An 11849-nucleotide genomic window follows, 5' to 3' on the forward strand; every position below is an offset into this window, starting at 1 on the left:
TCACCTCCCCCCACCGCCCGCTGTCCCCAGCCCCCTGCGGAGGTCACGGCATCGGAGGTCACCGCCTGCGGGTTCTTGGGAGAGCTGTGGTTTCGGCTCTTACATTTAAGTCTGGACTCCATGTCGAGCTTATCCTTGGATGCGGTGTAGGAAGGGGGGTCCAGTTTCCTTTCTTTTACGTCTGTCCGTCCAGTTTTTCCAACTCCGTTTATTGACGAGGCCGCCTTTACCCCATAGCATGTTTTTCCGTCCTCCGTCATAGATGAAACGAGCTGGCGGCCGTGGGTTTATTGCCGCGCTCTGTGCTGTCCCGTGGATCTGCGTGTCTGTTTTTATGCCGGCGCCGTGCTGTCTGGGGACTGCGGCTTTGTAGTCTCGTTTGACATCAGGAGCACATCTCCACCTTGGTCCTTCCTCAGGACTGCCGTGGCGGTTTGGGAGTTTTTGTGGTTCCGTATACATTTAGGATTGTTTGTTGTAGTTCTATGAAAAATGCCATTGGTATTCCGATAGGGATTGCACCGCATCAGCAGATTGCTTCGGGTAGTGTGGCCATTTTAACGATGTTGACTCTTCCTGTCCACGAGCACGGGACATGCCTCTGTCTATTTACATCTCCTTCAGTATCTTTCTTTAACGTCTTATAATTTTCTGAGTGCAGGTCTTTTACCTCCTAGGTTACATTTATACCTAGGTATTTATTTTTTGATGCGATTATAGAGGAAATTATTTTCTTAGTTTCTCTTTCTGATCGTTCCTTATCGGCTGTCAGCGCCGAGCTGATGGGGACGGCGTCTCGGTGGTGAGGCGCTCAGTTGGAAGAACGCACGAGGGGCCCACGGGAGAATGAGACGGCGGCACCAGCTTTATTGCGGGGAGCACGCAGTTCTGTTGCGGGGAGCACGCTTCTGCTTCTGCTCCCTTCTGCTCCGCAGGGGACCGCATGGCTGCACATGTATCAGTACGATGGTGGCATTCAGCCGCACACGCGTGATACAATAAGCCGAATTAGTGTTTACATGTGTTAGGCGTAGGCGCCCTGATATACTAATGAAACATTCTAAATCCGGGGTCCTATTCCTGCCCGTGGGCTTGGATCATAGCCAGGCCCGGGACCCACGCTGGTGTATAAAAGTACAACCAATTTCTGAATATTAATTTCGTATCGTGCTATTTTACTGAATTCATTTGTCGGTTCTAACATATTTTTTGGCAGAATCTTTAGGATTCTCTACAGTGTCATGTCATCCGCAAATAATGTCAGTTTTACTTTCTTTCTAATTTGGATGCCTTTTATTTCTCTTTCTCGCCTGATTGCTGTGGCTGGGATTTCCAATACTGTGTTGAACAGAGAGGTGAAGGTGGGCATCCGTGTCTCATTCCTGATCTTAAGAAAAACGCTTTTAGCCTTTCTCCATTGAGTGTGGTGTGGGCCGTGGTTTGTCCTACGTGGCCTTCATTGTGTCGAGGTGCGTTCCCTCTGTTCCCACTTTGGTGAGAGTTTTTATCATAAATGCATGTTAGATTTTGTCACATGCTTCCTCTGCCTCTATCGATGTCATCGTATGATTTTTGTTCTTTTGCTAATGTGGTGTGTCACCTTAATTGATTCGCACACATTGAACCAGCCGTGCATCCCAGGAATAAATTCCACTCGATCGTGGCGTATGATGTTTTTAACGTTTTGCTGAATTTAGTTTGCTCATACTTTGTCGAGGATTTTTGCATCTATGTTCATCAGGGACATTGGCCTACAATTTTCTGCTTTTGTAATGTCTTTGTCTGGCTTTGGAATCGGGAACGGTGGCCTCATAAAATGAGTTTGGGAGTTTTCCCTCCTCCTGAATTTTTTAGAATAGTTTGAGAAGGATAGGTATTAATTCTTCTTTGAATATTTGGTAAAATTCACCTGTGAAGCTGTCTGGTCCAGGACTTTTGTTTGTTGGGAATTTTATTATTTATTATTTACTAATTTATTTATTTAACTTATTTGATTTTGTTAGTAATTGGTTGGTTTAGATTTTCTGTTTCTTCTTGATTCACTCTTGGAAGATTGTATGTTTCTAGGAATGTGTCCATTTCTTCTAGGTTGTCCAATTTGTTGGCAAATAGTTGTTCTTAGTGTTTACTTACGATCTTTTGTATTTCTGTGGTAATCGTTGTCACTTCTCTTTAATTTCTGATTTTATTTATCTGCGTTCTCTCTCTCTCGAGTCTGGTTAAAAGTTTATCAGTTTTATCTTTTCAAAGAATCTGTTTTTGGTTTTGTCCATCTTTTATATTGTTTATTTTTTACACTCAATTTCGTTTATTTCTGCTCCGATGTTTATTCCTTCCTTCCACTTGCTTTGGGCTTTGTTTGCTGTTCTTTTCCTAGTTCCTGTGGGTGTAAGATTAGGTTGTTTATTTGAGATTTTTCTTGTTTCTTGAGTTAGTCTTGTATTGCTATGAATTTCTCTCTTAGGACTGCTTTTGCTGTGTCCCGTAGATTTTTGGGTCACTGTGTTTTCATTTCTATTCGTCTCAAGGTATCGTTCTTGATTTTTTCCTCGATCTCATTGTCAACTCATTCATTGTTTACTGGCATGTTATTTAGCCTCCACGTGTTTGTGTGTTTTTCAGTTTATTTCTTGGAATTGACGTCTCGTTTCATATTATTGTGGTCGGATATGATTTCAGTTTTCTTAAATGAACTGAGACTTGTGGTCTGACATATGGTCTGTCTTGGAGAAGGTTCCATGTGCACTTGAAAAGAATGTATATTCTGCTGCTTTGGGTTCCAATGCTCTAAAGATGTCAATTAAATCCATCTGGTCTTGCGTATCAATTAAGGCCGCTGTGTCCTTGTTGATTTTCTGTCTGGAAGATCCGTCCGTTGGTGTCAGTTCGGTGTTGAAGCTCATTATCTCGATCGTAGTTAGTGTTGGTTTCAGGGGCATAGACCCTGCCCAAATATAAATTGCAAATATGTTCAGTTTTCAGCATGAGTTATCCTCAGTAAGGAAAAGAGCAGTCAGAAGGTGAAAAACGGATCTATGTGCTAACGACGGAAGCGCATCCGCACACGCATTTCTCGTTCCCCAGGGTGGATCGCTGTTCTGGGCGCCATCTGGTTGCTGATCTTGGCCGACATCCATGAGTTCGAGATCGTTCTGCACCGAGTGGAGTGGGCGACGCTTCTGTTCTTCGCTGCGCTCTTCGTCCTGATGGAGGTGAGACCTCAGAGCTCCTGCGGCGTGACCTCTCGGCCAGTGTTTACGTTTCACGATTTATTTACTGAACAAAGAAAGCCTGAGTCTGTCAGGCTTTCCACAGATTCCCCCAGTGGGAAATGATGGAGGTCGTAATTAGACTATTTTAAGTTAAACCAGCTTTTATCTCAAGATAACCAGCCTCAGTGTTCCTGATAAAATTGTTTACTTGGTCGCCATTTTTTTTTTCCTTGAATTATCTTTGGGGTTTGTAAACTTGTTCAAAATTCATTTGCTATAAAGTAGAATTTGCTCAGTTTGGTTTGGAGCAAAATGACTTGCTATAGCAAGTTCGTAGGGTAGATCTCGATCTGTTTTACTTTTTGTAATGTTTAACCAAACAGTCTATGTTATCATGGAAAGGAAGACCTCAGAGAGAAGAGTGAATGGTATGTCTTAGTTATAGTCGTTACAAAATCATTCACAGAACTTTTCAACCTTGAGACTTGATTTGTAAACTTGTGTCTTCCTGAAGTACAAGGTTCCACGGACGTAGAAACACGCTGGTGTCCTCGGGGACCCCTCAAGCGTGCCGACGTCTCCCCGAGTCTCCTCGGCTCGCCGATCGCAGACCCGTCCGTTCTTCATTCTCCCCTGGGTTAAAATCTTGACGCTGTTTTTTTCTAATCGTTTTCAAGACAGGTCCTTTGAATCTTTGAAGCCTGTGTGTTTACTCATGATGGAATGTGTGTGGCCGGCAGGCAGCCGTGTCTGCGTCCCCGCTCAGACACGTGCTGCTTCTGCACCGACACGCGGCACACGGACGGGCCTGTGGAAGTCCCCGCCCCAGTTACACGTTTACACTGGGTGTAAACTGCTGGCTCAGTTCGTTCTCAAAGTGTTTTTCTCAACTTTACACTTCACTTTGCGTCGGTGGGGCGGGGAGGGGCGGTAAACACTGGACGTTTAAAAACAACTCCATTGAGATACAATTTGCATATTCTAGAATTCACCCATCATAAGTTTCCACGATTTTTAGTAAATTGGGAACATTTCCGTCACTCCGCGGACCCCTCGCACCCAGTACAGTGCGTTCCAGCCCCAGCGCTGCCTCCGGGATCGCGAACCTTCTTCCCGTTCATCGATCGCCCTTGCCTGTGCACGTCGACTGCGAGGAATCGCGCTCTGTCGTCTTTTCTGTCTGCTCTAAAACCGGAGCAGCGACGTCCAGGATCCCGTGTCCTGGTGTCTCAGCGCCGCGGGCCGCTGCCGAGGGCACCGCACTGTGGACACTCTGCCTTTTATTCCTCGTTCGCTGGTTGACGGACGTTCGTGTTGTGCCTTTGGGGTGGAGTCTTTGTGTGACTATGTGTTTTCATTTCTTTTGGGTAGACGCTGGGCCTCATGACAAGTTTAGCTTCTGAAGAAGCTGCCAGAATGTCGCCCGCCAGCCCCCGGCCGTGCGGCGGGGTCCCCGGGTCTCCACATTGTCTCCAGCAGCCGTTGCCTTCTTCCCGCCTGGACCTTCCTGGGGGTGTGACGTGCTGTCTGCTCCTGGTGGCCAGCGCCTTCCACGTTAGCAGCCGCTTCTGTAGCTCCTTCGGTGACTTTCTATTCGGATTTTTTTAACCATTTTTCATTTGGGTTGTTTGCTTTTTATTGAGTTATGTGAGTTCTTTACATGTTCTGGACACAAATTCTTCGTCGGTTTCGTGATCTGCACGTATGTCCTCCCAGCCTTTGACTTTCTTTTCATTTTCTTGACGATATGTTCCAATGGGTGATTTGTAAAAATGTGGTGTAAGTTTTGCATTTCTTATGTTAAATTTGTGACTCCTATACTCTTTCTGATGGTATTTTGAGCCCGATTGTTTTCTTAATTTTAGGTTCTAAGTGGACGTTGCCATTATATAGAAATACAATTCAATTTTTATATTGCTGGATGCCCTCTGATCTTGCTGTGCTGTTACTAATCTAGTAGTTATTTTTGGATTCTTTAGAATTTTCTTTTATGTCATCTGCAAATAAAGATTTTAATTTCTTCCTTTTCTGGATGCTTCTACCTGGCTCACACGCTCTCTCTCCCAACCATCTTCCTGTTTGTCTTTCTCTCTTTTTTTCTTCTCTTGCTGGTTAGCACCCCCAGTTTGATGTTGACTAGCAGTGGGGACCGTGGGCGTGCACACTTTGTTCTTGATCTTGGAGAAAAAGCATTCAGTTTTTAACCCTTACACATAATGTTAGCTGCGGGATTTTTTATAGAAGCCTCTATCAGATCGATAAAGCTCCAGTATATATTCGTAGCTGTGATTTAAATCACACGTGCATATTGGGTTTTGTCAGGTGCTTTGTCTGTATCTATTTGCTCTTTTCTGTGTTGTTTTTGGATTTCTGGTTTTACGGTGGGTGCTCGTGTTTTTAGGCGCCCGCCTGAGCGTCTGTCATTGAGTGTGAAGTGTGGCCTGGCGGCTTTATTCCGCTTCGGGGGCGCGGGAGGTGCGGGGAGGGCGGGGGTCCTCCCCAGTCAGTGCGTGTGAAGGTTCAGTCTCCGATGTTTTCTCACGGGCTGTGTCTGCATGACTGCGTTTTTCTCCTGCGATGTAATCCCGTTGGGTGTGCTTGTGTTTTTAAGCAAGTCCTGGTCAGGGGCGCCCCCTCCTGCTGCAGAGCAAAGTTGGGGTACGTGAGACGTGCAGGCTGCCAGGCGGCCTCCCTGCAGTAACCAGAAAACAGCTGGGCCCTTCCTCTCTGTCCTCCCCTCCCCGAAAGCGGGGCATCCCCACAACGGCCGCGTGTGCCCCGGCCACCACTCGTGTCCCCAGTCCCCCTTGCGGTCCGGCCCTGGGCGCCGGGCGCCTGGGTTGTGCTCTGTTCTCTCTGGATGTCCAGGTGTCCCCACTTTGGCCGTGGCCTGCAGGCTGTGTGGAAGGCCTGGCGCGGGCGCGGTCTGCAGGCTGCGTGGAAGGCCTGGCGCGGGCGCGGCCTGCAGGCTGCGTGGAAGGCCTGGCGCAGGCGCGGTCTGCAGGCTGCGTGGGAGGCCTGGTGCAGGTGCGGTTTACATCCCCTGCTGTTTTTCTCACCTTTGGGGAGGGAGCTTCGAGGGGCGGGCAGTTCTGTCACTGTCCTTGTCCTCGGCTGCTGGAGTTGCCAGCTTCTGAAAGGGAAGCACCGCCAGTCGGTCAACAGACCTGCTTGTGAGAATGTTTTTATCAGAATCCTTACTTGAGAAGAAGGAGAAAAACTAAGTTGGCGGTTTTCTGGCGGTGTTGGGGAGCTTCGGTGGTTTCTCGCTCCCGAGGACACGTCCTCCGTGCGGGCACGTCGGTGCTTCGTATCCGCCTCCTTCTCCGGGTGTCTGGGGCGGGGGTGGCTGGAAAGGGTCCCTCGTGTCTGGAGTGACTCGCGTCTCTGCCAGTGGGACATCTGTAGCCGGGCCAAGCCTGTGTCGTGGAAAATGATCACAGCGCTAACACTAGGCGGGCTGCGGGGTCTGATCTGTAGGTCGCATGTAATAATTTCATGTGAACTGAAGCCAAACTCCAGACCGGGTGCCGCTGCAGCCTCGCAGATTCTGCTGGGCGATCCTCATCTTCTCGTGTAAGTTACTTTCGGGTCTGAGTTACCTTTATTCATGAGCAGTGGGGATATGAGCCCCGAGAAACAACAGATTGCAGGGAGCGGAGGGTCACTCATTCGCTGGGAAAGAGAGTCGCCTTCCATGCTTCGCCGAGCCGCAGACTGACCACCAGTGGGTTTTGTTTACAAGTTCAAAAACACCAAGGGCTCCTCATTCTCGCCTTAAAAAAAAGAAAACTCCCCAAGTGAGAACACAGGCAAACGCAGCACTATCTGTGAAAAACACTTAACCAAAAATAAATTAATTTTATTCTTTGAATTTGGTGTTTTTCCAGCTACTTCTAGATAGGGTTAGTTTTTAAATGATCGGTGCCGCAGACGGGTTTCTGATTCCCACGTGCGGGAGCAGCATGAGACGTTCCAGTGTAACGAATTCCAAATGTTCGTGCAAACGGCCGTAGCAGCCGTCGAACGTGTAAGAACTTTCACTACGTTTTAGAGGTTTTGAAAATCGGAGTTTTTCGCTCAGGTCAGGTTTTGATGGAGACCATCCGAACGTAAGTTAGGACGTCTCGGAGGAGGAGAAAGCAGCCGGGAAGAGCAGAGCAGAGAGCACGGTGCTTTCCACCGGCTTCGCGAACGCCGACACGTCTGCGCCCGCCGTGCCCGGCTGCCGCTCACGGAGACGCGGTGCGCCCCCTGCCGGCCGTCTGCGCCCTCCCCTCCTTATCCAGAGTCGCCATGCGACTCATGCCGACCCGTCTTACCCCATTGAGGGCTCGAGGGGACACGAGGCCCTGCCTGTGCTCCTGCCCAGGTCCCCGGTGGAGGCGACGGGTGGACAGGTCAAACAGGGAGGATTCGGCCCGGGAGAGTAACACACTCAATCTGTTCTTCAGTCTGGAAGTTAGCCGAGGAGGACTCTTATAGGGTGTCAGGATAAGAAAGTCCAGCGTCGGTTCTGCTACAAGGAGCCAGCCCACTAAGGCCCATTCCTCCCGCTGACCGCAGCTAGAGCATTGGACCAAATACAGAGTCAACCATCCGTGGCTTCTGAAAAATAAACCAGAGCAGACAGATCGTGGGGGAGCCAGCACCCCGAGAAGCGACCCCCTCCAGGGTGGTTCTTCCGTTTTTCTCTCTCCTGGACTTCCGTTCAGGCCAGGCTTCTGGCAGGGGCGGCCCGGCGGCATGGAGGGCTGCTCTCCCCATCTCTCCGTCCAGAGACCCAGGGACAGTGGCCCCTGTGGGCCTCAGGAACTGTCCCCCACTTCTGTGCAGGAACTGGCACCAGTCTCAGCTTAATATCTGAACAGCTCCCGCGTGGGACGGACCCCACTCAGCCTGGCAAAGGCCTGGGGCACCGTCTGAGGTCAGAACCACCCACACACGCCTCTGGCTGGATGGCACGAAGCAGCGTGTCGGGACTTAGAGCTCGCGGCTGGACCTGGCCCTCTGCACGGGTCCCTGACCGCTGAGCCGTGCTCGTGTGGGACAGTCCCAGGCTGTCACAGGAAGTATGGCCTGGACCCGCCACTCGTGACCACAGCCAGTCTAAATCAGATCTCTGAGAAAACCCCAATGTCCTGAAATTCAGCAATACCACTATCTGACAGAGTTGTGATCGCCCAGTGCCGGGCTCCCCAGCTTTAAGTGACGGCGAGCAGACAACTCGACGCAAGACGGGCAGGGTTCCGGCCCACACGCAGACGGGGTCAGACCGATGTCCATTTTACGTCCCGCTCGGCAACATCGTCACCGCGAAAAGGCCACATTCGAGAGGTGCTGGGCAGCCGTGTGACCCCACAGTTGGTTCCCTCCTGGTGCTTCCTCTCCAGGGTCCCTGGGGTCAGGACAGGGTGGGACGGGGGGCACGGCCTGAGCAGACCAGCCCCGTCCCGGTCCTCCTGCTGCTCCCTGGACGCGGCCCTCCGGATCCGCCCGACGCTGAGAAAACAGACCTTTCCTTCCTTCCTGTGACGGTTACGTGAACCACACGTTTTCTTCCCATTCTTCTGAAACGCTGTGATGTTTAACTTAAAAAGGAGTGTGCCGGCACCTGCCTGAGTGACCCGTGCGCAGGGCCCTCTCCTGTGGTCCCAGAGAGGGGCCCTCCGTTCAGCTTCGAACTTGACCTGCACGTGAGCCCAGCCCCTGGACGCTCCCGCGTCTGCTGCCGCGCTTCGTGCTTGCTCCCGGGAGCCTTCGCCGTGCCCCCGGGACCGCCGATGTTTACGGACCGGGTCCTTGGGTGTCTTCTGACAATGAGGAGTGGGCGCCCGCGCCCCGCTCACGTTCGCTCACTTCCATCGAACGGCATGGTTGAGAAACGTGCGTGTGTTCTCAGTGTGGCGGGGTTCCCATCGCTCGTCCGTCTCTTCCAGGCGCTGGCACACCTCCACCTGATAGAGTACGTCGGAGAACAGACGACGTCGCTCATAAAGGTACGCGACACGCTGCTCGATAACAAGCTCCAGCTACCGTTCCTCTGGTTTTGTTTAAAAAAAAAAGTGTGTCAAGAACAGGTCACGTTAATTAGGTAAAAAGTACAGCGGGGACCTATTTTGGGGGCCTGGAGATGACAGTGCTCCCAGAGACCCCGTAACCACAGGGCCCGTGATCTGTAGGCCCCTGGTGAAAACGAGTGACAGCGAGAGCCCCCAGGGCTCTGCCTGAGGGCAGGTCGCCGTGACCGTGTGTGCCGCCACCAGAAAGGACGTTGCTGCTCCCCTTCCCGTGGCCGGGTGATGTGGGTGTGTCTGGGAATGCGCCCGGCCCCCCGGGTGTCCTCATGGGTCAGGACAGGTGATGGGCCTTGCGTCCGGGCCGCGGGCTAGACCGGGCGCGTGTGGCTCAATGCAGCGGTGTCACGTGGTGCTGCTCTGTCTGCCCCTCCCAGATGGTCCCTGAGGACCGGCGCCTGGCCGCCGCCATCGTGCTGGTGCTCTGGGTGTCGGCCACCGCGTCGTCGCTGATCGACAACATCCCGTTCACAGCCACCATGGTGAGTCGCACGGCCCCTGGCGGCACGAGCTGCCCACCCTCCTGCCCAGGGCCGGGGCGGGCAGTGTCCTGGCCGCACGCAGCCTGACGGGCAGACGTGGCTGCGGCGCGTCGGCCGGGCCGGGGCCCCTCGGGGAAGGCGGCTTTGCTGCTGGAAGGAAGTGGGGTCACCGCTCCGTCCAGCTCGCGTGGCTTCTGGCGCTCGGCCAGCATGGGAACCGGAGTCCTCCAGGTGGTCCCAGCCCGGGGGAGCTCGGGGCACGTTGGTGGCCGTTTCCGGGCTGACGTGCCCCTTCCTGCTGTGTCCTGACGTCGCCTCTGGTCGGCGTAGGGTGCAGCCACGTGCCCCTGTGTGACAAGCAGGCAGGCCGCGCCTTCCGAGCAGGAAGCCGGGCTCAGCTGTCCGGGCCTGCGTCTTTGAGCCGGTCGGCACGTGGGGTCCCTCAGGGCGGGGGCCGGCCTGCGGGACAGTGGCTGCGGGCGCCTTTGCTCTGCTCGCCGAGGACTGGGCGCTGTGACGATTGCACTGCGCCTGCCCCTCCGAGAGCGATCACTGCGGCTCTGACGCTGCCTCTGTGACAGCCGCCGGACGGGGCTCTGTGTCACCCGGCCCAGAGCCCCCCGCGCACCCTCTCCCAAAAAAACCCCCGCGCACCCTCTCCCCCTGGGGACCGCATAGGGGGCAGCCGCCCAGGCTGGCTCCTGTCATGGCCGGGCCTGAGGCCGCAGACAGGCTGGCAGCGACGCAGGCCCTCTAGCCCTTCAGGCGCACGTCACGGCAGGTGCCAGCCACACAGGGTCCGCGGCTGGGGCATCGGGTCCACGCATCCCACTGGAGGCCACCGCGGGCTGGGCGTGCAGTCCTACCGTGCTCCCAAATAAACCGGAGTGACCATGGTGACAGGATCATGGCTCTGCGTCCCCTCATTCTCCACAGCAAATGACGTCACGCTCACCTAAGTCCACGCTGGTTCCCTCTCTGTAGAGAGGCTCACACATGTCGCCACCCCAGGTGGCAGATTGGGTCCCTGAAGGGTCTCCAGTGACAGCCGAGAGTGCTGGAAGCAGGTGGCGTCGCGGTCCTTTGTCCTGCGCTGGCGACGGGACCCCCCAGGGAGGGCGTGCCTTCGCCACACAGGTGTCTTGGCGCAGCTTCTCGGGCACCACGCGGTCCCTCGATGACGGGGGCCCTAGCTGCCCATGTGGCTTCCCGGGGGCTGCCTGGCACCTGTCAGGTGAGGGCCGTCAGCAGGGGCAGGCTGACCGCCAGAGCCACGTGGTCACAGCACGTGGTCACAGCGGTGGCGCAGGCTCGTTGCCGTGCACCGCGCAGTTGGAGCCATGTTCCGATTCCCGCCCCAATGCTGGAACGAGGCCTGAGTCCCCACCCAAGACAGCGGGTGACACGCGTGCCCGGGGTGCGTGGCCTCCGGGCTTGGGTCAGGGTCCGGCCCTCGTGCTGTGGGAGGCTCATGTGACATTGCCTGTTTGACACCCACAGCAGGGATGGCCACTCGGTCATGTGGCAGGAAACGGAGGGACGGTGGGCTCAAAATCAAGGTCGTGTGCATCCCACGTTCCCTGCGGTTCCCCTTCAAACCACCCGGGACTCTGACACCTGGATGGTGGGACATCGTTGTCTCCTGTAGGTCATGGCCAGGCCACCTCGGGGCCTGCCTGGCTGTGACGGCCCTGTCCTTCCCTCCGCAGGTCCCCGTGCTGTTGAACCTGAGCCGAGACCCCGAGGTCAGCCTGCCTGCACCTCCGCTCATGTACGCGCTGGCCTTCGGGGCCTGCCTGGGAGGTAAGGGCCGGCGCCACAGGAGGCACCAGGGGGTGGCCTGATGGTCGGCTCGGCTGGCTGGAGGCGGCTGCGGAGTCCCGTGGTGGCCGCCAGCCCCGAGGGCAGCAGCCCTTCAAAGCTGGTCTCTCCCTCTGGGAGCCGTCACTGCCATGGTCGGCGGAGCTGCTGCTGACACCTGAGTCCCCAGCCGGGGACAGTGGCTCCTTAGGGCTCAGAGTCAGCGTGTTCTCTCTCTCCACACCTGTGCACACTGCCCTCCCTCCTCCCCCTCCCTC

The 11849-nt window shown here is 54.3% G+C and overlaps 1 protein-coding gene across 1 annotated transcript in view; it reads left to right on the top strand.

Moving 5' to 3' along the window:
• Window positions 1-11849, top strand: part of OCA2 (OCA2 melanosomal transmembrane protein) — a 39162-nt gene that overhangs the window by 17596 nt on the left and 9717 nt on the right. The window contains exons 14-17 of the mRNA XM_025043518.1: window positions 3085-3212; window positions 9152-9211; window positions 9667-9771; window positions 11481-11574. Coding sequence (XP_024899286.1) covers window positions 3085-3212; window positions 9152-9211; window positions 9667-9771; window positions 11481-11574 — 387 coding nt within the window. The remainder of the gene's footprint in view (window positions 1-3084; window positions 3213-9151; window positions 9212-9666; window positions 9772-11480; window positions 11575-11849) is intronic.

This window comes from Pteropus alecto, unplaced genomic scaffold, assembly GCF_000325575.1.
Source record: "Pteropus alecto unplaced genomic scaffold, ASM32557v1 scaffold102, whole genome shotgun sequence".
NCBI classification, from domain to species: domain Eukaryota; kingdom Metazoa; phylum Chordata; class Mammalia; order Chiroptera; family Pteropodidae; genus Pteropus; species Pteropus alecto.